Here is a 26979-nt window from a genome sequence, read left to right on the forward strand (position 1 = left end):
TTGCAAGGAAATGCTTGGCTACTATATTTTAATGTGATAAAATATTATGTTATGTAACATAATATTTTCCTCACATAGAATAATTGATTTAAAATATGATGTGTTAATGTTAGTGACTATATGCATATTTTGTTTTGTGTGTTATCCATTACAATGTATCAAAAAAGAATTTAAAAAAAACACTTCTATGCACACACTGACATTCTCTCATCCATCTACCCTTTGCATACATGATGGTCTTTGCCACCATCCTCCACTGCCAAATGTGTATACTGCCCCATTTGCTGTATGTATACATTTTGTTTTTTTGGAAACCATTAAAGTACTTTATTAAATATTGTGCAGACATTTCAAACATTGCAAAAATAAAGGTTTATTAATAATGCAATATGTTAACACATACACCTGTAGGTTGTTTTTAACATAATTTAGACTATGCAATCCAGACTGTACAGATTTCGTCACTCACAGCCTTAATAAGACAAAGTAGTAATTCTCGGACACCTTCTATTCATTAGTCATCGTCTGTTGTAACCACACATTAGAGATCAGTTAAAAGTCCCATACCACCTTGAATAATGTACCTGGTTCCTAAAATTACCATCAGCTAGAGTGGAACTTTCTGTATGAATTTTCTGAACCACATGTATGAAGTAGCAGCACAGAGTCCATACCTGCAAAATAAAAGGATTGTTTATTGTGCTTGCTTGGGCGCAAACTAAAACAACTTCTTCTATTAATATCAAACTACTGAAAGTACCTTTCTCAGCACCACATTCTCCCGTCTATTAAGCCAGCACTATTGAAGCCCAGAAAGCCAACTATTTTCATATTTATTCTGATATATGTTGAAACATTCTTCCTTATGGCTACAACACCGGGTTTATTGACTATTGAACTCAACATGCATTTGTTGTGTTAAAAATATATTTACCATATAATAATGTGGCTACTAGTGGGTACTACACTGGGATGGCTCCTAAATTAGATGCTCTTTTTTCCATACTGTTGTAACAAAAGGGGAAATGTAGTTAATATGTAAAAATGTACTGCATGTGTTCGTTGCTTAGTGTCACCCTGGTCTGTCCTCCGATGGGCCCACCAGGAACTGTACTGGCTGTGATGGGACACAAATAGTAATAGTTAATTACACAGATTATCTATTTCATATTTCACATATAGTATATTGTTACTTAAGCAGAATTTATGTTATATATTTCCTATAAAATCCTTCTTATTTTTAGGGTATTGGGGGACACAGGTATGGTTATAGCGGCTGCCCCTAGGAATTTAAACAGTATGTAAATCAAAACACGCAGAGACCCACCTAATGTCTATAGTCCTGCACATGCAAAGGTTCCAACTTCTGAAAGACAGAAACTATACCCATAAAAAATACAATCCTCTGTCCTCCAATGAAAGTTCTTAAAGAAAGGATAATTTCAAGCAGGATCACAGAGTTATATTAATATTTCAGGTTGCATTTTAATATACCACCAATTATAAAATAAGTTGTTTTTTTCCCACCCACAGCTTTGTAGCTTTTACTACCATGTTATTTGGACAGCCACATTCTTGGGTTTCACCCAAAAATGAAAGGATAAATGTAAACAAGCATGGTCCTAGGGCTAGGCTATTGAAAAAAAAAAATCAAAAATATTTGTTAACATTAAAAAACAAAACAAAACAAGAAAAACAGATCCCCAGCATGTCTACTACATCCCCAGGACTTGTCTACCTTCTTTAAATCAATTTTGGGAACATTTTTCAGCATTTATAAGCACAGAGGTAACTCGGTCACCTTAACATTGTATCCAATTTTTTTGTTGTTTTTGGATAGAGTGGGGGATATGTACAACCCCAGTCTTGTTTTACTGCTATCAGGGCACCATCAGAGAGATTTCTGCTCATAAAATAGCTAAATTTCTCATATCACAATAAAACCTGAAAAGAGTTTTAATTCTTTTCCACTTAATCCAAAACTAATAAAGTAAATAAATAAAAATACATTTCATGAAATGAGTGAATGCAGATACTGATTGCCATAGGACAATCAGTGCAGATGTGAAAACACCCTGTTCTAACATAATCCAATAAATATAAAACCATGAAGTCATTTTATACCTAGAGCTATATTAACTCAAAATATGTTGGGGCTTTATAAATCCTGTTTATTAATATTATTAAAGTATATCATTGGATTATGTAAATATTTTGTAAGGGTTGTTGCAGAAAAAGTGGAAATCAGTCAAAACAGTCTTTTTACCAGTTTAGTAAGAAGGGCTTGAACCTCTGTCAGATTTCATAACTATATTTGTCCCTGGTTGGACAGATTACCCCTAATTTATCCAGAAGGTACAAAAGGAAGAAATAGAAAAAATCCTCAAAGTGTCCTATAATTAAAAGTGGTCACCACAGCAGCTGGTGTCTGTTGTAAGAACTTTCTCTCATTGAAAGGGCCTGAGACACTCCATTTTGTTGCCTAAGACACTCCATTTTGTTTCATATTCTGGTTTTTAGTTATGAGAGCTTAGTTATTTGAACTAAAAGTATTCCTTGGTTGTTTAGACTATATGTGTAAAAACCTGATGTTCTGCCAAGATGAGTGTCCTTGTTAATTCTGCTAAACTCAGATAATGTCGATTGTTTATGAATAACAAGGTTTTGTATGTGTCTGAAATTATGTCGCTAAACAGTTTCATTTAGGATACATATATTTTAGTGATTTTCCATTCATTCTAATAAATGAGCATGCACAACTGCATATTGTTATGATATATAAACTAATGTTTGTTATAATAAAGTTGAAGATTGCTGATACCATACTAGTGTATGCGTCGTTGACCAATTCTTCCCAGGCGCCTGTTCTGATGCACTGAGAGACACTGGGGTGGTGAGAGATCTGAGAGGAATAGAGCCAAGAAACCTGCAGATCCTTTCACTCATAAGCTGTCCTAGTCATAAGAGGCATCAGAACAGGACAGAATTTCCTAAATGAACACAAAGCAAATAAAAAACAAACATAGGTTCTAACAGTTCTACACTTAAAAACAAAAAACATGGCCAAACTCCCTTCCCCTTTCTCAAATTACGTACTATATATTCGCAACCAGCCCTTCCTTGCCCCTTCAACCTCTCCTTATTCTGTCTATCTATCCTAGCTAGGTAATTCATCTGCCCTATGGGCAGTTATCATCCCAATGCCCTATGGCCATCGTGTCTCCTACACGGAGTCCAGCGCCTGTCCCAAAGGCCAAGTAAGATTCCAGCTTTTCTGAAAAAAAATTTCTGGGTATTTCAGCTGTAAAAATGATACATGTTCATGTACATACATGATGCATGTTCATATACATGCACTATGCAGCTGAAAGCAATCACATGACAGTCCACTTCCTTTGTACACTGGCTTTATATTTACGGAAAAGAAAATATTGCGTAGTTCCAGAAGCCCATTTCCTGGGAATATCCCTTTATTTATGGCTCAGTGTGGGGCCATTTCTGAGCATTTTGACATCCCGCACTCCTGTATAACAAGAATCGCTGCACTCCCTTCCTTAGCCTCATATGCAGAGCAGCAATAACTACCTGTTTCCATGCCCTGCAGATTCATATGTGAATCCTGGTTGTGGTGGATTTATTGAGACATCACATTATAAACACCAGGATTAGACTTCACAGATTAATATATCTGTTGATTAAAGAGATACCAATAGCTTTATTCCACAAATCCCTGTGATGTGTTACATATGGAGGAAAATAGAGCAGAAGAACTTGTATTATAGGGTGACAGGCAGGCTGGTAGTCATGTGGGGGGCCAAAATGGATGCCCCTAGCAGTGGATGGTGACTTAACTAGGCCATGGTTTAGCAATGTAGGCAGAGTAAGAAAACTTTCTTAATATATTGTGTGGATGTTGGTAGTGAAATAGCAAGGAACAGCACTGAACCCAGAACAGAATATAAGGTTAGATGGATGATTCCTATGTGCATTTTGTGGCTTTACTTTGTTTCTACAGAAGTGTTCAAACTGGGAGGAGAAAACATACAAATGTTGTTGACTTTCTTTTATTTGTATTTCTGGGCTGGCAGGTAAAGTTGGAGATTGGAAGTCACTGTTCACTGTCTATCAAAACGAAATCTTTCAAGAGGATTATGAATGTCAGATGAGGGACACCACACTGAAATTCTCTGATCTAAAGTAAAGGAGGAGCACCCATGAATGCTATCATGTCTCTTCTTGTGGTTACGTTTAATACCTTTAATGCAATGTACTGTGTATAATATGTACTTACATCTTGTCTTGTGAAAAACCAACAGGACAGGAAAGAAAAAATCATTATTTGTTTTTGTGTATTAGATGGTGTATGTATAAAATATTCTATCAATACACTTTACTCTTTGCAAACTTTTCTAGAGCTGCCCCAATTCTCTAGAACGATGTTCCACGCCCTACCGTCACTATTTCCCACCACTACATATCTCCCCTCCTATTGTGTGTTAATTCCACCACCTACTAGATTGTATTCGTTTGTCATTTGCAACCCCTATTTAATGTACAGCGCTGCCTAATATGTTAGCGCTATTGCGCCAACATATTAGTTGCAAAATTTTTGTGCATTTCTTTGTATGAAATGCTTGGCTACTATATTTTAATGTGATAAAATAATATGTTATGTAACATATTATTTTCCTCACATGGAATAATTGATTTAAAATATGATGTGTTAATGTTAGTGACTATATGCATATTTTGTGTTGTGTGTTATCCATTACAATGTATCAAAAAAGAATTTAAAAAAAACACACTTCTATGCACACACTGACATTCTCTCATCCATCTACCCTTTGCATACATGATGGTCTTTGCCACCATCCTCCACTGCCAAATGTGTATACTATATATGTTGAAACATTCTTCCTTATGGCTACAACACCGGGTTTATTGACTATTGAACTCAACATGCATTTGTTGTGTTAAAAATATATTTACCATATAATAATGTGGCTACTAGTGGGTACTACACTGGGATGGCTCCTAAATTAGATGCTCTTTTTTCCATACTGTTGTAACAAAAGGGGAAATGTAGTTAATATGTAAAAATGTACTGCATGTGTTCGTTGCTTAGTGTCACCCTGGTCTGTCCTCCGATGGGTCCACCAGGAACTGTACTGGCTGTGATGGGACACAAATAGTAATAGTTAATTACACAGATTATCTATTTCATATTTCACATATAGTATATTGTTACTTAAGCAGAATTTATGTTATATATTTCCTATAAAATCCTTCTTATTTTTAGGGTATTGGGGGACACAGGTATGGTTATAGCGGCTGCCCCTAGGAATTTAAACAGTATGTAAATCAAAACACGCAGAGACCCACCTAATGTCTATAGTCCTGCACATGCAAAGGTTCCAACTTCTGAAAGACAGAAACTATACCCATAAAAAATACAATCCTCTGTCCTCCAATGAAAGTTCTTAAAGAAAGGATAATTTCAAGCAGGATCACAGAGTTATATTAATATTTCAGGTTGCATTTTAATATACCACCAATTATAAAATAAGTTGTTTTTTTCCCACCCACAGCTTTGTAGCTTTTACTACCATGTTATTTGGACAGCCACATTCTTGGGTTTCACCCAAAAATGAAAGGATAAATGTAAACAAGCATGGTCCTAGGGCTAGGCTATTGAAAAAAAAAAATCAAAAATATTTGTTAACATTAAAAAACAAAACAAAACAAGAAAAACAGATCCCCAGCATGTCTACTACATCCCCAGGACTTGTCTACCTTCTTTAAATCAATTTTGGGAACATTTTTCAGCATTTATAAGCACAGAGGTAACTCGGTCACCTTAACATTGTATCCAATTTTTTTGTTGTTTTTGGATAGAGTGGGGGATATGTACAACCCCAGTCTTGTTTTACTGCTATCAGGGCACCATCAGAGAGATTTCTGCTCATAAAATAGCTAAATTTCTCATATCACAATAAAACCTGAAAAGAGTTTTAATTCTTTTCCACTTAATCCAAAACTAATAAAGTAAATAAATAAAAATACATTTCATGAAATGAGTGAATGCAGATACTGATTGCCATAGGACAATCAGTGCAGATGTGAAAACACCCTGTTCTAACATAATCCAATAAATATAAAACCATGAAGTCAATTTATACCTAGAGCTATATTAACTCAAAAATATGTTGGGGCTATATAAATCCTGTTTATTAATAATATTAAAGTATATCATTGGATTATGTAAATATTTTGTAAGGGTTGTTGCAGAAAAAGTGGAAATCAGTCAAAACAGTCTTTTTACCAGTTTAGTAAGAAGGGCTTGAACCTCTTTCAGATTTCATAACTATATTTGTCCCTGGTTGGACAGATTACCCCTAACTTATCCAGAAGGTACAAAAGGAAGAAATAGAAAAAATCCTCAAAGTGTCCTATAATTAAAAGTGGTCACCACAGCAGCTGGTGTCTGTTGTAAGAACTTTCTTTCACAAGCTGTCCTAGTCATAAGAGGCATCAGAACTGAAGGACAGAATTTCCTAAACTAACACAAAGCAGAAAAAAAACAAAACAAACAAACATAGGTTCTAACAGTTCTACACTTAAAAACAAAAAACATGCCCAAACTCCCTTCCCCTTTCTCAACTTACGTACTATATATTTACAACCAGCCCTTCCTTGCCCCCTCAACCTCTCCTTATTCTGTCTATACATCCTAGCTAGGTAATTCATCTGCCCTATGGGTTCATGGCCATTGTGTCTCCTACACAGAGTCCAGCACCTGTCCCCAAGGCTGATACTTACACTCAAAGAGCATCCACATGAACTACGTTACTGCTTGGGCTCAATATTGACACCAGGCCCATGACCTCCACTTTTTGTTAGACCCACAGTAAGGCCTGAAAAGTTTGTAGTTTATATGTTGGCAAATTTAGGTAATCATGCCCATGGGCTGCCACGAACCTTATTGCCATTTTTATTGTTCTTGTACTGACCTTGTCATTTTGTGCAACATTATGTATACTTTATATATATTGAATTGTAATTCTTTGTATATTTTCCTGGTCATCCTGATAGCCCCTCCCTTTTGTTTTTGTAATGGACATATTCATATTATAGAACCTTACGTGTTCATTCCTCTGTTTTACCCCTCCCTTTACCCTTTCCCCCCACAAAAAAGGAAAATCTTCTACAGAATGTTTGTTTTTTAAATGACCTATTATATATAGGTGATATTTATTGCAAAGGGTAAAGATAGAATTATAGTTACCTTACCCATCTTTAGAATTGCTGGGCATGATGTCATCTGTTTTTCAGCTAGTGTCTTGTGGACTACAGAGCACATGAACTCTTGTCTGAAGTAACTCTTGGCTAGTGTAAATGGACTTTCCATTTAAATGGAAGGTCGGCTTTAACCACAAAATATTGGAGAAACAAGAGACAAGTTGTGCTCTGTGTATGCATTTCTCCAGTAACACAATGCTTTATGGCTAAATCAACCACTGTGTTTACCTGATAATATTTCAAATTCACATAATCAGAATTTGTAACACAAAACACATCGTCTCCATACATTAAATCTAGTCTTACCAAAATTGGCATCAATTAATATTGGCATTGCATCAGTCAGTTTGGCCATAGATTCCACATCCCGGTAATGCCATCTGTTTCGTTCGGGATCATTTTTTGGAACAAATTGCTGGCGCTTCTCTGAAGTTCTTACAAGCCCAACCAAATCCACTTCTCCTTCAACCTACATAAAAAAAGACAGAAGACTGCATCTAACCAACATCGTGCGTTATACAAGTCACCTGTTCTGCCCTCCTGAGTTGTATACCGTAAATTACATTTGTACTTTACTCCTGTATTGCAGTCTCCTGTACATGTCACCTGTCCCATTCTCCTCCATTGTATACTGTAGAAAACACTTATTTCTTCCTCCTGTGTTGTACCCAGTATGCAACATCTGCCACTGCAACCTGCAATATATACTAATCATACCTTTCCCTTTTAACTGAAGTGTTTGCTGAAGACTTCATTTGTCTATTCCTACTGTCTTTTTTTGCACTCCTCCTGTCCTTACCTCCTGCACAATACTATATTTCTTACCTGTTCATTCCTCCTGCATTGCATACTTCCCCATCCCCTCTTCCTGCATCAATACTATACAGCTTTTTTGGTCCTTCCTCTTGCATTGTATATTGCTCCTCACCTGCCCTTTCATCCGTGTCTCAGGATTAATCTTCTTTCTTGGGACAAAACCCCGGTTCACCAGGATTGTAACTCTGGAGGAAAAAAAAAAGGAAAAACGTATTTAATGCTCTAGCAGTGGGGTTAACTGTCAAATACGAACTTCTGACACAAAAATTTTTGTTGAAATATATTTCTCCATAGCTCAAAAAGATACAAATCCACTCTGAGTACACAAAATGTCTATGCAAACCTCAGTACTTTGTAAATTAGCAGTGACGTAATAATTGTGCAGCATCTAACCTGTAACCTGTTTTTTTGATTTGATTTGATAATTTGATTCATTAATAAATATTTTTATTTAATGTTTCTATGTGTTATATTAAATTTTATATTACATTTATTGATTTATGAATAATTAGGGGTCTACGTTTTTTGGTGAAGTTTGGTTGCAAAAGTGTAAAGTTTGAATGCAAAATAATTTTTTGACAAGGGTGAAAATTTTTTTTGTGAAGTTTGGTTGCAAAAGTGTGAAGATAAAATGAGAAACCCTGTAATATGCTAATATATTTTCCACGTTAATTAAAGGAAGGCAACATACACGCCATTTAACCACAGAACTACTGGCTAGGAAGCTGACGCTCTACTGTATTAGCCAGTTTAAACAAAAGACAATAAAGTTAAACAATAAGGTTTTTTTTATTGTTTTTATTGAGTGGCTATAAAGTAGTAGCAAAGCATGCATAAAAATCAGGAACAGGACGTTAAACTTTACCAGTTTAAAAATATGAACCACATTCTTTGGTAGTTTTAAAACAAAAACAAAGCCTAGCTACAAAATTGAACAAAAACAAAAGCTGGAAAACCAAAAACAGTTTATATATTAAACTTGGAATATAGTTGTAGAGTGGAATAGCTGTTAAATGCAATCCAAAACTAACTCAATGTAGTGTTTTTCTAAGAAATAGAATTGCTTCTACCAGATCCCCTTTCATAGAAGCTCTTAAATCTCACTTGATTCTTATTAGAGCTGAAAAAAGTCTTTCAACTGGGGTGGGTGGCATTGCTGTTACGGTTTTAGCCACATCACTAATAATCTCGGGATAAACAGGGATGGCTTCTTTTAGTCAGTTTCGATGAGCGATCATACTTTTCTATTTTTTTTAATTCTTTAAAAAACTCCTGCTGTAATCTCTTTATTTGGACATTTTCTGGTCATTTATCTTTTACCCATATGCAACGTCGCTTTACCGTTGAAAGTTCCATTTTGTCCAAGTAGGCATTAAAGTTTAATTCTTCATTTGAAGAGGATGATCCTGAGTTACCAGTGCTTATAGCTTCATCCAGTGGTGGTGTTTCAGGTAGTAATCCCTTCATGCGAACTGCTAAATCATAGAGGGCCTTTTTTGCAGTATCAGTCTGGTCATCGCTCAACAAAGTTCATGGATCAACATAAATAGCAGCTAACAAGATTCGATTATCCAGTAAGAGATTCTCTCTTTTCTTCATTGAAGATATAATGTCATCAGCTCTTAACCTTCCACTTTTGTTCAGGCAATATATCAAGCTCTTTCATTTCAAGAAGAATTTACTAGGTGTTAAATCTTCAGATTGCAAACTCTTGGTGACAGTAAAGGGGTTAGAAAGTAGATTTTCCAGTGCTTTTACTTGTGTCCATGGCTTTCAGTTAATAAAACATTTTAATTGTCTAGTTCTTCAAGAAAGTCTTATAGTTCAAGCAAACGCTTCACCATCAAATAAGTGCTTCCCCAGCGTGTTGTTTGATCCAAAACAGCTCCTTTTCCTGCACGTCTTTTCAAAATGGCATCTGTGTTAGGGGCCCTGGCCGCAACAGTTACTTGCTTAAATTTGCCAATTAGAGTAGCTCATGACAATCTTTCAATCCATCTCTTATTGCAAGTTGCAGAGTATGAACAGCACAACGCATATGTTGAATAGTAGTACGCTTAGATGCTTCTTCAACAATGTTATCTGGATTTGTCACTATTTTCTGCACTTTCACTTTCTCCAATACTTGCAGAACTGTCTTCCTTTTATATCTGTCTGTCACTTTCTTCATCTACTTTTCTATTAATTTTCTCAGTTGTGATCAACACATTAGAAGCATTCCGTCACAATACATAGAATATGTTCCTTTTTAATTTCAAAATCATCTAGAACATCCTCCACTAACTTCTGAAGATAGTCACATGTGTGATGTGCCTGGGTGTCCTTTACTCCCAAGGTTTGATTTATTGTTTTATTATTTTCATCAACAAATCTAACATTAATAGCAAAATAACTGACTCTGTGACGTGTGCATGCATTCATATTTATGAAGACAAAATGTCCCTTCACATTTTTTCGTAGTTCTTCCTTTTTACATTTGGCCTGTTCAAATAAAAGTTTCCCATTACTTTATCTTTCCAGAGAAACACCAAGTTTTTTAGCCGATCTCCATTTAGGCCTAAAAAGGCTGGCTGTGACTACCATTTCAATAATGTGGGTTTTGAATTTTTCTGGTGTCATTGTTATGGCAACTTTGTCAGATATAAAGAATCTTCTTAGTTGAGTTTGGTGTCCAGTAGATTTCTGAACATTTTTTATCCCAGAAGTAGATGGAATATTTTCAATGATATCTTTCTCATTCACAACTTCTAACACTTTAGGATGAAAACGCTGCAAGTGTCTTTTCAAATTTGATGCTCTTGTAGGTGCATTTTGTTAGACCCACTGAAACTGCTAATTGTTACATCACATTGTTTTTCACAATCATCTTCAAGAATATATTGGCACACGTAATGTTTCCCATTGCTTGATAATGTAAAGTGCTCATAAACAGCAGACGTTATCGTGTTTGTTGACAGACTTTTTTGCCATTGTGAATGGGTTGCCGCTTTCACTAAAATAAAAATATAAAATATGTTATACTAACTAGCATATTCTTTGATTTAAATACAAACATACACATAGTCCTGCCCAATTGCAAACATACATACAACACAGCGCTTGACACAAAAATAAGCCCTGCACTAAACTTAGACATAATTTGTCCTATACAGAAAAACATGCACAAACATATATACTATACAGCCAACACATAGCCCTACATTTTGCTAAGAAACATACACAGAATATGCACTATACACAAACATTCATACATTCCTGCACCATACACACAAACATACACGTAGCCCTGCAGTTTTATCCAGAAACATGTACACAGCCTTCGTTCATAGTACACACAAGCAGCCATGCAGTTTAAAAATAAACATGAACACTTACAGTTGAATCCAAAAAGCTGTTCCTCTAAGTTAGAAGAACTCCCTAAGTTCTTCTAAGATCTTTTAGCAGACAGAGGAAGTTGAGCGGAAACTGCTGCATTTATCTTTATTTGCTGATCTTCTCCTGAAGACAGGGCAGTGGGAGGCTACAGGGCCAGGGGGGCACCTAACTAACTTCCTAGTATTAGGTGGTGTGCAAAATGATGTTAAAGTTCAGCCTTGGATGGGAGCATATATGGAAAGTGCAGACAGGACACCTGAACACACATCAGGCCATAGCACTCACCTACACCTATATCATTACACTTGTTAAACACATTATACAGTTAGATCCATAAATATTTGGACAGAAACAACTTTTTTCTAATTTTGGTTCTGTACATTACCACAATTAATTTTAAATGAAACAACTCAGATGAAGTTGAACTGCAGACTCTCAGCTTTAATTCAGTGGGTTGAACAAAAAGATTGCATTACATTGTGATGAACTAAAGCCTTTTTTTTACAGAATCACTTCATTTCAGGGGCTCAAAAGTAATTGGACAATTGACTCAAATGCTATTACATGGGCTAGTGTGGGCAATTCATTTGTTATGTCATTATCAATTAAGCAGATAAAAGGCCTGGAGTTGATTTGAGGGGGGGGGGTGCTTGTAAGATTTTGCTGTGAACAGACAACATGCGGTCAGAGGAGCTCTCCATGCAGGTGAAACAAGCCATCCTTAAGCTGCAAAAAGAGGAAAAAACCCATCTGAAAAATTGCTACAATATTAGGAGTGGCAAAATCTACAGTTTGGTACATCATGAGAAAGAAACAGGTTGGTGAACTCTGGTGACCTGGACGTCCATGGAAGACAACAGTGGTGAATGATCGCAGAATCATTTTCATGGTGAAGAGAAACCCCTTCACAACAGCTTTATTATCTGATAATTGTGCCAACAAACCTGTTACTTTTTTACTTCTATAATAGATGGCGATACTGTCCATTCTGCATTAAAATCACACAACAGTATTGTCACCCTATGCACAGGGTAACTTTAAAAAGACTGTGTATGCATTTCTATGCAGTTTTTATTATTATTAATAAAAAAATGACCAGCAACCCATAATTTTTGCAGGTTGAAAATATACAACCATAAAAAAAGTATTAGATCTAATTTAAACACCGCCTAAAATGCTATACTTAAATGCAAGAAAATATTGCCTTTTAATCATGTGTTCAAACAAAATATCAATAGATGTGATGGGTAAATTGTTACTCCTCCCTCCCCTCAGGCACGTTGTCTTTGTGTCACCTTTGACCCTGCCCTCTCATTTACCTCCCATATTCAGAACATTTCCAGGTCCTGTCACTTTCACCTACACAAAATCTACGAAATCCACCCCTACCTATCCCCAGAAACCACCAAACTCGTTGTACATGCTCTTATCATCTCTCGTTTGGACTACTGTAGCATCCTCCTCTCTGGTATTCCACTAACCCGACTCTCTCCTCTACAATCGATAATGAATGATGCAGCCAGACTCATCCACCCTTCCCTCCGCTCCTCTTCCGCTGCATCTCTTTGTAGTTCTCTCCATTGGCTTCCATTTCACCTGAGAATCAAATTTAAGCTCCTGTGCTTTGTCTTCAAATCCCTCCACAGTTCTTGTCCCACTTACATTTCTGACCTGGTAAAAAAAATACTCCCCCGGCCGCTCTCTCTGCTCCACTGATGACCTACTGCTGACTTCCTAATTCATAACATCATCACACACACGGCTACAAGAGTTTTCTAGAGCGGCGAAATTCAGTAGAATGTGTTTTCCTTCCTCTCTCTATATGAATCTATGTATGATAATTTTTAAGGTTAGCCACCTCTAAGATGTAATTTAAACAGATAAGTGGACAAAGAAAAGAAAGAGGTCTGAGGCTTAAATGCTTATTTGCAAAGAGTGAAGTGTATTGATAGAATATTTTATACATACACCATCTAATACACAAAAATAAATAATGTTTTTTTCCTTCCTGTCCTGTTGGTTTTTCACAAGACAAGATGTAAGTACATATTATACACAGTACATTGCATTAAAGGTATTCAACATAACCACACAACTGTTCATATGACCGTGCTGTGGCGCGCAATAATCCAATGCGTTTCGCCGCGTTTTGCTTCCTCAGGGATATAAATTAATGCATGCCCAAGGGTTTACATATAGAGAAATACATGTCAGGGATATAGCACAAATTATAGTCTACGTCATACAGTGTGTTCACAAAAAATACATCAACACAACATAACCAAATTCATATCTGGGGTTTCCAGGATAATGGCAATATAGTAATAATAACATTGAGGTTTAACAGTAAGTAAGATACCAATGCTGTATATGTTCATATTCAATATTCTATTTCATATGAGTATATGTAATCAAAGAAATATTTCATAAGGTTTGTATAGCTGTATAATAAAGGATACATATGTATTTTACTTACATACCCGTAGTTAAGCACAAATCCCACAAGGGTGTGCTGTATGTGAGGGATTCTTGGTGGTGATATTGCTGCATATAAATCATGAGATGTGGTTACATACACTACTCTAATAAAGGTTAATGATTGATGTAATACAAGTAAAAGTAGGTATATATATACATATAAAAAGTTGGGTATATCAGTTTGATCTTTTTCAAGAGGTGTTAGTGTGCCTATTTTTTAGGGGTACTTTGCGGTGGTTTAGGTAAGTGAAGTGTGACCTTATCCTCCTAGAAGAAGATATAGGTAATAAGTATATTGGTTAAGCAAATATATGTTAAGTAAAGACTACTGAAAATAATGGGTTTACCTTAAAAATATCGGTTTGCAAGGTAAATACTAGAAATTTGGGTAGGTACGATGGGATAGTATAAACCTACAAGAAAGCATAGTAATTTTTGTTGTTGTAGGTGAAAAATAATAATAACTGGGGTGATTCATTAGCTTACTGTGTATGTTCCAGAATGTTTAAGAGAGGTTTTACCTTACTTATAAAGGTTTTAGATCAAGGTAGGTGCGATGGGATGAGATCAATCTTTAGATAAAGCATAGTAGTGATTGTAGGTAAAGAGTACCTGGGGTAATAAATTGGCTTCTTGTCTAAGTATTTAAAAGAGATTTTACTTTGCACATCAAAGTTTTGGAGCTCAAAATGTAGAGATGAGCAGCCTATAGTTAAATGGATGTAGTTTCCTTTGTGTAGTTGTCAGCATGTGGGGTTAGAGATCAGCAGCTTAAAGGTGATGGAATGGAGTATCCTGTGTATAGTTGTCAGCTGTCAGGCTGTTATGCTGAAAGGGCGCCACAAGTGGCATCTTTAAATGCACATGGAAGGAGGGGAGAGCGCGCCAGTGTTATGGGCAGGCACCTCTACCCCTCCTCTGTGTGTAGGGAGATCCCCGTGACGTCATAAGGGCTCCAAACGCAGGAGAAGGGGACTGTATTGATGTACCCGCCCACTCTTCCTGCATTGGGTGATCCGTCGCGGATCATACAGGGGATGAGATGGCTAGTGCAGAGTAAACTGCACGTAAGGCTAGAGCGCCATATAGCAGTGGCGCCCCCGTCCCCTGCAAGTCTTAGTAAACACCAGGGGGGTCTCAGGGGTGTGATAGCCTACAAGTTGCACAGATTGTGCCTTGTGTCCTGTGTGCTGCCTAAACAATTATATGCTTGAAATTAGAGTGCCATTATAATAATCGTACATTTACAGCAATGGTATATACATATATTGACATAGTATATACATGATAAATCATAAGTATATTTCATGATAGCGTTTCCATACATATATATTTCAATCATATGGTATGGGAAAGATTTGAAGCTAACTGCTTTGTTTAGGCCTGGTGAATACGTAGCTTTTAAGTTGACTATCAATTTCGTTTCTACTTGTAGGAGCCTTTTGTCTAAGTCACCTCCTCTTCTTGTCAAATCCTCTTCTTGGGAGGTCTTATTTTTTTCCTATGTAAAAGGAACCACAAATACATGTAATCATATAGATTACACCTTTGGTGTTGCAGTCAATGTATGCATTTGGTGTATGGTTAATTCCATTTGGAAGGGTTACTTTACATGATTTCTTGATCCAAACGCACTGATTGCATTGTCCACATTTGAATGTACCTTTAGTGGTAGGGGTGTGAGTGGAATTGTCTTTGGAAATAGGTTAAAAATTACTGGAAATTAAATGGTCTTTTAATGATTTGGAATTTCTTCTAGGTGATTTGGGGTTTGTTGCTGATAAATTTGCTGACTTTTGGGTCAGCTAAGAGAATGTACCAATTTTGGCTAAGGGTGTTGGTGATTAGTGTGTGGTTTTCGTTATAAGTAGTGATTAGTCTTACTGTGTTTTGTGTCTGAGTTTGTTTTTTAGAGAAAGTCCTTTCTTTCATATTTAATGGCTCTTTTATACAATCTCTTTAGTACATTTTTGGAATAGCCTCTAAGTAGGAGTCTATCTTGTAGTTTTTTTAGCTTAGTGCTTGAAGTCTGATTCGTAGGTACGGTTTCTTCTTAGTCTTAAGCTGCGTACACACTTGCAATTTTTGTCGTTGGAAAGGATCTTTCACGATCCTTTCCAACGACAAGGGGCTGCAAGATGCATGAACGATGTATTACAGTAACCTATTTCAATATGTATACCCCCCCCCCCCCCCCAAAAAAAGCATCCCAAACCTCTGTATAACTAAATTATCAATACTACACCCTCCATCCAGTATATAACCAAATTATCATTACAAGGCATTCCTCACCACATATGTACACAGTATTTTACCTTTGCATATCATGACGTGAATGATACGTATCTATAATTTTCCCCCAACATGCTACTCCCCATCTGGAAAAGCTATGAACTGTGACATACCCCAGGTCAGTACAGTAAAATGGAGTAATCACATGGGCTCCACTCTCTGTGCTTGATGTTATTTGCCCAACCTCACGAGCCTCCTTGTCTGGGTCCATCAGTGTGCGAGGTAGTAGGTAAAGCTCCTTGGAATGATCAAAATGACCTCTCACCTTGACAGGACAGTACTCCAATTTCTGAAGATCTGTTAGACTAAACACACAAAAAAGGTGAGCCAATAACAGAAACAGGGGCAACTAATTGTTCTCATAGTGCTGATACCCGGAAGTCTGGAGGAAACCACTATTTACTAATCTCAGGTGTGCTGCTAAATTAAAATCAGAGGAACATCACCTTTTACTATTGATCTCAGATGTCCTTCTTCCCAGAAGTACAGAGAATATCAAATGTTGTACAATATCTCATTCATACCTAGAGGTTTGGACTACATTAATTAGATTATTACTTATGAGTGTTCTCACCATCACGTCTGGAGACATCACTGCTAGGAGGTTAACACAGCTGTGATGCTACCTGGAGTTCTGGAAAACAATGTGTTACCAATGATCTCAGTTGTATTTCTAGCTTTATTTGTAGAGAATATTATTTCCTAATATTCATTACAGTCATACTTTTATCTGAAGATCATCATGTTAGTGTCTGTTGGGTTAGCACAATTTATTTAATATCAGTAATGTCTCACCAACAATAATGCTTTACCAGTATATACTGGTACATGTATACCATATATGAGGTCATCCTAAAGGAATGCAGCATTTCCTTTAACTGGCATCCTTATAAGGTAAAATGCTGGTTTAAGGAATGATCATTGGTCAGTACTGGTCAAACACTCCATCGTCCGTGGATCCGGCAGGTCGGTCGTCCGGACGATGGCGACACCGACTGTACACACGGAAGATTTTCGCCCGATAATTGGCCGATGCCGATTATCGGGCGATAAAAATCTGCTGTGTGTACGTAGCTTTAGATATTGACTAAACGGTATACTTTTAATTAGGGGTTTTGGATGTTCACTATGGGGATGTAAGATAGTGTTGTTGTCACTGTGTTGTCGGTGTCTATTTTAACAAAGAGGTCAAGAAATGGTAATTGGGTTTTACTGTAATCGAGGGTGGATTTCAAATTAAAGTAGTTAAGTTGTAAAAATTCAAAGAATTCCAGGAGTATGGGATAAGAACCTGTCCAGAACATTAGGACATCATCAATGTAGCATTTCCAGGTTAGAATGAAGTCCTTATATTTATTGATGTGGGGATCTGAGAACATGTTTTTCTCCCATTCCCCCAGATAGGTATTGGCATATGGTGTGCATTTAGTTCCCATTGCGACACCTTGCTTTTGAAGGTAAATTTTGCCATCAAAGGTAAATGTATTTTTTTGAGAATGAAGGTTAATAGGGATATAATAAAATTGTTTTGAGGTTTAGCTAGGGGTTACGCATTCTCAAGGCATTCTGCCATGGTGTGTATGCCTAGTGAGTGTGGTATACTTTTGTACAGACACTCTACATCAATTGTTACGATCAGGGTGTTTTGGGGAACTGTCATATTCTGTGTGAAATTTAGTACATCAATCGTAACTTGAGGATATGAGGGTAATTTGGTGACTAAGGGGCTGATGTATGTGTCAATCAGTTCACTGGCCATAGTAGTTAGTGATCCAATGCCTGAAATAATTGGGCGTCCTGATGGTTGTACTGCGTTTTTTTTTTTTTGGATTTTTGGTAGTGCATAAAATGTAGGTAATGCCGGGTTTTTAACGGTGAGGTATTCCTTTGTTTTTAAATCTATCGTGTTATTGGAGTAGCCTTCCCAGATATTTTCCTGATATTCTTGTTTCTGTGTTTCTAATGAGTCTTGGGGAATGATGCAATACCAGTCTCTATTATTTAGTATCTCCAAGCAGATACGATGGTAATGATTTCTGTCTAAGATGACTATATTTCCCCCTTTGTCCGAGGGTTTGATGACTATGTGCTTTTGTGATTTAAATTAAATAAGTGCTTGTTGTTGAGCTTTTGTAAAATTGTTGTATAGGTGGATTGTTCTTCAGGATTTGTATTTATAAAACTATGTATGTGGGCATTAGTAGCAATAGGATAATTGGTAAAAGGGTGATTTTGTTTTTTTTGACAATAAGTTCCATGGGACACTCCATAAGTAACATATTGAGATTTTTAAGAATCCTAAAATCTTGTGTGTCAAGGTTTTTGTATATTTGTGGTAAAAAGGGCGTTTCCTCATTTGGGGGTTTAACAAATATGACCTTAAGTGTTAGATTTCTAGCAAATTGGTTTAGATCTTTGATGGTCTCAAATTTGTCTATTTTTTGTGTGGGGCCCCTTTTAAGGACTTGTATTTCAAGTTCTGATAGTTTGTATGATGATCAATTTATAATTTCCCTGTCTCCTGTTGTGTATTTATTTTGGTGAAGAATCTGTCTAGGGAGTTCGTTTTTGGTATCGGGGATGGTAGATGTTGTTGGAGTGATCCTAAAAAAAATGTGCTGGACTTTGGGGATTGCACCAGTGCTTGAAATGGGTGTGCATGTTGTTTCCAGGTTGCCCACTTGATTTGGTAAAGTTTGTGGTGGTGTGGTACTGGGTGGGGACACTTGAAAAAAGAATGCGTGATGTTTTGATAATTGTTAGTGAAGTTAGACTGTTTGGTGATGTCTGCGATGGGGGTGAATCAGGGGTTCCACGTGTAACTGGGTGAATGGTACTGATTTGTAGGTTTTCTAGGTTTGGAAATGGGAGAGTGGGAGAATGAGTTGGATCAGTTAAGGGTGGTGAGGTATTACGTGGGATTCTTTTCCGTGGTTTGGGCGTTTTCTGGGGTATTGCTAAGGAGTCTTTTCTTGAATTTGGTTGGTGCGGAGTTAGCTGTGTTTGCTAGTGGGGGGGGGGGGGGGGGGGGGGGGTTTGTTGGGGGGTTTGGTATTGTTGGTGTTTGGTTGTGTTTTTTTTTTGTTTTTAGTGTCTTTGTTGGTAGTGTTTGGAGTGTTCATTTTGTCCCAATTGTAAGCTCTTCGGTTGATGAAGGCCCACTCTCTAAGCTTTTTGTCCTTTTTATTAATGATAGATGTGTTAAACTTTTCTAATTGGTCTCTAAGGTCTGTAAATTTTGCAGAAAAATGGGGACTTTGTAAATTGTCTAAAAGGTGAGATTGTAAACGGTGGAGTTCTTGATCTAATTCAGTAATTTCCTCCTCATAGTATTGTATGAGCAGTTTCATTAAGTCTTCTGAACATTTATTGAGAACATGTTCCCTAGGTGTACGGATCTTCTCTATATTTTTCACGTTAGAGAATAGATGTATTCTATATGATTACATGTATTTGCGGTTCCTTTTACATAGGTTAAACGATAAGACCTCTCAAGAAGAGGATCTTTTGAAGTTTGCAAAATTGTTACGCCTATATGTCACCATGTAGGCACCAAGCATCAATATAACCCCAAAGTTCTTAAATTTTTGGGCCTTGAACACATATACCCCAATCCAAGAGGAGGTGACTTAGACAAAAGGCTCCTACAAGTAGAAACGAAATGGATAGTCAACTTAAAAGCTACGTATTCACCAGGCTTAAACGAACCAGTTAGCTTCAAATCTTTCCTATAACTTATGATTTAAATATATGTTCTATGTACCTCAACATATTCCAGTATTCATATATTAAAATCTCTTCTTTAAATATTTATCTCTGCACACCTTGAATACATTGTATATCCCCCTTTTGGGACTGTTTCTATTTACGTGTATGCAACCTAATTGTCTTTGTACAATAACAACATTTTGAATGATATCAATGGAAACGCTATCATGAAATATACTTATGATTTATCATGTATATACTCTGTACATATATGTATATACCATTGCTGATTTATCATGTATATAATAAGTACATATATGTATATACCATTGATGATTTATCATGTATATACTAAGTACATATATGTATATACCATTGCTGTATATGTACGATTATTATGTACATTGCTGTATATGTACGATTAATAAATGGCACTCTAATTTCAAGCAGGAGGAGTGGGCAGGTACATCGATCCTGACCCCTTCTCCTGCGTTGTGGAGCCCTGGTGACGTCACGGGGGGTCAGCTGCTCATCTCTACATATTGACCTCCAAAACTTTGATGTGCAAGGTAAAATCTCTTTTAATTACTTAGACAGGAAGCCAATTAATTACCCCAGGTACTCTTTACCTACAATCACTACTATGCTTTATCTATAGGTTGATCTCATCCCATCGCACCTACCTTGATCCAAAACTTCTATAAGTAAGGTAAAACCTCTCTTAAACACTTTGGAACATACACAGTAAGGTAATGAATCACCCCAGTTATTATTATTTTTCACCTACAACCTTTACTATGCTTTCTTGTAGGTTTATACTATCCCATCGTACCTATCCAAATTTCTAGTATTTACCTTGCAAACCGGTATTTTTAAGGTAAACCCAATATTTTCAGTAGTCTTTACTTAACATATATTTGCTTAACCAATATACTTATTACCCATATCCCCTTCCAGGAGGATAAGGTCACACTTCACTTACCTAAACCACCGCAAAGTACCCCAAAAAAATTAGCACACTAACACGTCTTGAAAAGGATCAAACCGATATACCCAACTTTTAGTATGTATATATATATATATACCTACCTTTACTTGTATTTCATCAATCATTAACCTTTATTAGAGTAGTGTATGTAACCACATCCCATGATTTACATGCATTTACATATGTATCCTTTATTATACAGCTATACAAACCTTATGAAATATTTCTTTGATTACATATACTCGTATGAAATAGAATATTGAATTTGAACATATACAGCATAGGTATCTTACTCACTGTTAAACCCTCTTTGTTATTATTACTACCGTGTTTCCCCGATGATAAGGCAGGGCCATCAAATAAGACAGCCCCCCCTTTTTAGGGAAAAATGAAAAATAAGCCCCCCCCCCTGCAAATAAGCCACCCACCGATACCTGCACTTACCCGAATCGGGTGGTACGAGTGGAGTGTTGGGTTAGCACAATTTATTTAATATCAGTAATGTCTCACCAACAATAATGCTTTACCAGTATATACTGGTACATGTATACCAGACATGAGGGCATCCTAAAGGAATGCAGCATTTCCTTTAACTGGCATCCTTATAAGGTAAAATGCTGGTTTAAGGAATGATCATTGGTCAGTACTGGTCAAACACTGGCCATTGTCTCAGTTTCCTGGATAGTTAAAAACACAGTGCCATGCTTATTAACTAGTCTTGACCAGAAGTAACTGTACGCAACATGTTTTTTGATCATCTGCCAAGCCATTAATTTGGAAGACTCCTTGGATGAACGCAACTCACTTCTGTAGCTAAGTATTTTTGTTATATGTAACTCTGTTACTGCATTGTTTTATCTATCTGTCTTTATTATTAAATAGTATAATCTTTCAAGTCTTTATGTTATCTCTCTTTGTACACTTCAAATTGAACCCATCAATATTTGCATAAACTGTCACAGATTATATCCGTGACATAACAGTGTCTCAACTGTGATGTTTCCTAAAAGTCTGGAGAACTTCTTTTACACAATATCATATAGGGGCTCCTATTTGTTTTTTTTAGGGTGAACTGATGAATGATGTCAGATGACCACTATACATACATTACATTTTCAACCAAGATGCTTATGATCATTTGTGTCAGGAAACAATCATCTGACATTTGTACAAAGCCTATGTATGCAAAATCACAAAGACTCACTCAGTCGGGAGGGCAATTGGTGTAGAATTGACTCGAGACTCCAGCTGATCTATAAGTTTTAGCTTCCACTTTCGTCTCTGAACCTTAACAGAGAAAAAAACAGCATGTACACAAAATATTAACAAATAAAACCCTGCTATTAGTGAAAAGAACATCAGAAACTGTAAATGTTTTTAAGGCAGAATCATCCAAGTTAAATACGCGTATGACCATTTAAATATTGCAACTACCAGTATTACATATACCCACTACACATACATGGTGCATAACTGCAATAATGTCAGCCCCCTTACTATGTCCCATGTTTCTATCACCATGGTATTATGCCCCAGTTGTCCAATGATCCTGTATTGTGACCCAACTTCCTAGTGTCCCATATTTTGTAAAAAATGTAATCACGGTAGAATTCATACAGCAAACCTATTGTGGGCATCAAATAGTTACTGATTTGAACTGCAACTCTCTCCCCCCATCTCCTTTCAGCATGAGGATAGATGGTGTGAAGTTCCATTTGGAAGGCAAAACTATGGTGAGAGGGATGGCCTGTTAGTTCTGCTTGGAGATGATCAGGAGTGGAAAAGATACAGGGTAACACAAAGAAAAGGATGTACAGTTGATAAGAGTGCAAAAGTGCAGGGGTAGTGAAAAGAGGATACTGGGAGTGCTAGTGTATAAAGGACATGCCTGGCAAGAGTGCTATTGTTTTGAGGTGGATAGGGCTTGCAGAAATGGTGGTGTATTAGTAAGGAGGAGACATGCTGGGATTGCTGTTGTCCTGGAAGAGGGAGCTCTTGTTATGCTGTGCTGGGCTTGTGCTAGTGGCTGGGGTGGATTTTCCGGCAAAGTGATGCATTTTACCTGCCAGGTGCCAAGGCTGGAGGTGGCAACAGGGATAAGAAGTAGAAACCATTTCAGGAACGTGTCTTCACTGGATTTAGCAGATGCAGATGAAGTGCAGAGTCTGTGAGACTGGGGCTTGACACCTACAGGACATACAGAGGAGCTTCATGAGACACTACAATACCAATGCCATTTATATGGTTCTGGCCCTCCAATCCTTGGGAGGCTCTGTATTTACACTTGTCAAACTGAAAATCCTAATTCAGTAATATGGTAACATCCCATGCAAAGTGAGCTTGAATTACATGAAAAAAGAAAGCTGCCCTTTTCCTATTGGGAAAAGGGAACCAGATCAGAAGACCTAAAGTTTAATTATCTTCAAAGCCAAGACTTATTACATCAAAATAAAGCAGCTTTTAAGATCCATAGAAAATATACTGTCATATCTAAACAACAAAACACAAAGATGTAAGGAGTCTTCAGCTGAACTTCAGATCAACTCCTCTTAGGATAAAGCCAGTTTAAAACTTAACTTCATCTTTAAGCCTGCTTTCATTCTATTCATTCTACTGAAAGTGATTTGTCCCATTTCCCTGCACATTGTGACTTCTATACAACAAGCATTAAAAGCTGCAGCAGCTTAAGCCAACCTCATTTTCTGTCTGATTGACTAACAAGTACATCCAAAATACTTTTCCCCATTACAAAAGAGGAAGTGACACGAATGCCAAAATGTGGGAGCACCAACAGTTAACAAAGCATAACATCCAATGAGATCACCCTATAACCATATCCATGAAATATTGAGCCAGAACTAGAATAAAATCATAATTTTATTGGTTTATGTTTTTTTTTTTTTTTTTTTAAAAACAGTTTATTTTGTGACATGTAATTAACATACAGCACCTACTTCTGCCAACCTGTGCCGACCTGGCCCTTCCCTCTAAGCTATTTTTATTCTGTCCTGTTAGTTGTTTAGGCTACGTACACACGTCAGATGATTCTTGTCTAATAATCGTCTCGTGGCTGATATCGGACGAGAATCTGGCGTGTGTACAGCGCTCATCATTCATGGATCCATCCTGGTGGATCCACGAACGACGTACGATTGTAATGGAAGAAAAGGGGAGAGAGCGCAGTGGGGTGCCACTCTGTTGATCTCCCCCACCCCTCTCTATAGAGCAAAATGGTGTTGTATGTACACTTCGACTACTTCTACTAAACTTTCGGTCATTGGAGTCACAAAGCAATTCATTGAGTCATGATAGTGCATTGTTATATCTACATGAGCTCAAACACAAAGCAAAGGAGCTATGTTTGTGATTTATTGTGCCCTCAGCAGTAGCAGAAGAGAACCGATAACAAAAATTAGTGAAAACCTGTTTGGAAGAGGAACTCAAGCTTATATGTAGTGTTTTCCCCAGCACCTTTTAGCCGGGCGCACCACCCAGCACTTTTCAGTAAACACCCGACTGTTTTTGGTTGGGTCACTAAAAAGGGGCCACCACCTACCTACAGCTTCTTTCCGTCCGGCTTAAAAACTTTCTGGGGAGAATACTACATACAGAGATATCAATACTTAAACGAAAACCTTTTTAGGCCAGAATGTCTGCCCTTCTTACCTAGGTAAGGCAGGCATGAGACCATCTGACCACAACTGGCCCCCTTTGTGTTCTTCTTACATTTTCTAATAATAATGTTCAAGAAAACACAGAAGAAAGCTAAGGTTTTGTGTGGCAAATAAGCATTGTGAAAGACAATCATATGAAAATTCCAGCTTTCATAAGTAAACGATATAAAGTGCTTGCTTGGTCTTTCCCATTATATGTCATGGGATGGTTGACCAATTGGCTAGACAAAAATATCCCTGATCAAATAATCACGCAAAAAATACCTTGTATCTGACACGTTTTGCTGTTAGGCTTTTTCAGGGGATTTGTGGAGAAAGAATTTTTGAAGTATTTTTCAACAGCTTTGAACACCATTTTCCTGGTTTTACTGAAGACGTTCAAGCAGAATGCAGCTGCTTCAATGGTTTGTAAGGAGATCTCTCAAGGCCAGTGAGCTGTCTGTTTTTATTTTCCAATAATATCTAATTAGTCTACTCCTACCCCCGAAACTAACCACAAACCCAAATGTGCTTTTAAGTGGCAATTATCAATGAAAATAAACAGAACAGACACCCCATAAATACTTGAGGTATCCATCCGAACCCGGAAGAAGTAAGGAGAAGATGGCGACGCCTGGTGCTCCCTCTGTGCAGCGCCGAAGATGTATACCAGGACCTGAAAGAAGAAACTTCCTGACGGATTGACTGATTTGTCGGATTGAAGGTAAGTGTGATTTTATTGTTTGGGGTTTACTTCCACTTTAAAGAGGAACTATACTCAAAACTCAAAAAAAAAAAAAAAAAAAATAACACTTACCTATAATCCCACAGGGCAGTCCGATCACTCGGACTCAGACAGGGGGTGTCTGGCATCGAGTCCCGCATCATCTCGGCATCCGTCCTGAGCCGGCGCTCTGTGCGCCGCCTTTTTCGTCTTCTCTTCCAGGATCTTCATCCTACGTCACCTGACCCAGGCGCAAGATCAGGTGACGTAGGATGAAAAAAAATTTGCTGATCTCACTGCGCATGCGTGAGATCAGCAAATTTTTCTCTTTGAGCAAAAAGGCTCAACCCTTTCATGTAAAGTGAAAATTCTGAGTTTAGGTACGCTTTAACTTTAGAGATGTAAAATGCTAACTTCATCATTATTCCCTTAATGAAGCAAGCTGAAGAATTAAATTACTCTGAATAACTCCTGAACTAAGATGGAATGAAGCAGCTATGATTTTAGTTCTTCATGTTATATTTTAATTAAGAAAAATTCAAAGCGTACCTAAACTCAGAAATTTCACTTTACATTAAAGGGTACACAACACCCTTTTTTTTTTTTTGTGTGCCCCCTAATACCTATGTCATGTATCCCGGGAGGCTCTTGGGTGTTCCTTCTGCGCATGCCCAAGCATCTTGACCATGCGCAGAAGGAGCCTTTTTGCGCAAAGAAAATTGGCAAGTTTTTTTTTCCATACTACATCTCGTGCCTGGGTTGGGTGATGTAGGATGAAGAAATCAGAAGAAGAGACGAAGATGGCGATGCCCGGGAGCGCCTGCACTGGGACTGATGCTGGGACGACGCAGGACCTGATGCAGGACACCCACGGATTGATAGGACTGCCCTGCGAGATTTAAGGTAAGTGTATTTTTTTTGGCAGTTTTCAGTTTAGTTCCTCTTTTACTTTTGTGGTCTCATGCAACAGAGCTTTAAAGATCCCCGTGAGGCTCTGAAATCTGAGGGTTACACTGCGGCCATGTCCCCCACATACACACGGCTTGGGTCACTTACTTCTTGGACAGAGCTGACGTGACGCTGACCAGACACCAGGCTTGATCACCCCGGACACAGACAGTGCAGAGCGCAGGACCTGGAAGGAAGAGAAGCGGATGAGAATTTCTCATACATGAACAATCTATCTGGAAAATAATGCCAGAACCCCCATCATCTCCTAACATGGATCTATATGGGGGACAAACTCCAAATCATTTACAAATAAAGCCAACTCAAACTTCCCGCGGCATAATACTTTAGCAGTGCTGAGGATTTGGGGTCATTGTTCTTTTGGATAATTCTTATATTTCGTGGCCTCATATTTGTGGTGTTTCTCTAAACTGTCATCAATAATTCGTGTCCTGAACAACACGCTTATTGCTGCTGTGTCCCCACTGTGGAGATTTCCGATGACCCCCAGATTTCCCCTTACTTCCTCTAGGAGTGGCAATGCAGTAATTGTCCACCAATCTGAACAAAACTCGTTCCCTGTGATACACGATCATTCCATGACCTTTATCTTCCCCTTTCTCACCCCCCGTCGGCCAATCAGCCAACACACGGCAGCCATTCTTCTCGACCTTCCTTTACTTCCGGGTCACGTGCAC

The 26979-nt window shown here is 37.5% G+C and overlaps 1 protein-coding gene across 1 annotated transcript; it reads right to left on the reverse strand.

Moving 5' to 3' along the window:
- Nucleotides 1-348: 348 nt before the first annotated feature.
- SURF1 (SURF1 cytochrome c oxidase assembly factor) lies at nucleotides 349-26979 on the reverse strand. The gene is made up of 9 exons (XM_072430702.1): nucleotides 26907-26979; nucleotides 26390-26468; nucleotides 23019-23143; nucleotides 22161-22243; nucleotides 16374-16565; nucleotides 8228-8300; nucleotides 7606-7768; nucleotides 5092-5172; nucleotides 349-675 (listed from the first exon to the last, which is right to left on the reverse strand). Exons 1-9 carry the CDS (start codon nucleotides 26940-26942, stop codon nucleotides 608-610), a joined length of 900 nt encoding a protein of 299 aa, XP_072286803.1. The 5' UTR covers nucleotides 26943-26979; the 3' UTR covers nucleotides 349-607.

Source organism: Pyxicephalus adspersus, chromosome Z (assembly GCF_032062135.1).
Source record: "Pyxicephalus adspersus chromosome Z, UCB_Pads_2.0, whole genome shotgun sequence".
In the NCBI taxonomy this organism is placed as follows: domain Eukaryota; kingdom Metazoa; phylum Chordata; class Amphibia; order Anura; family Pyxicephalidae; genus Pyxicephalus; species Pyxicephalus adspersus.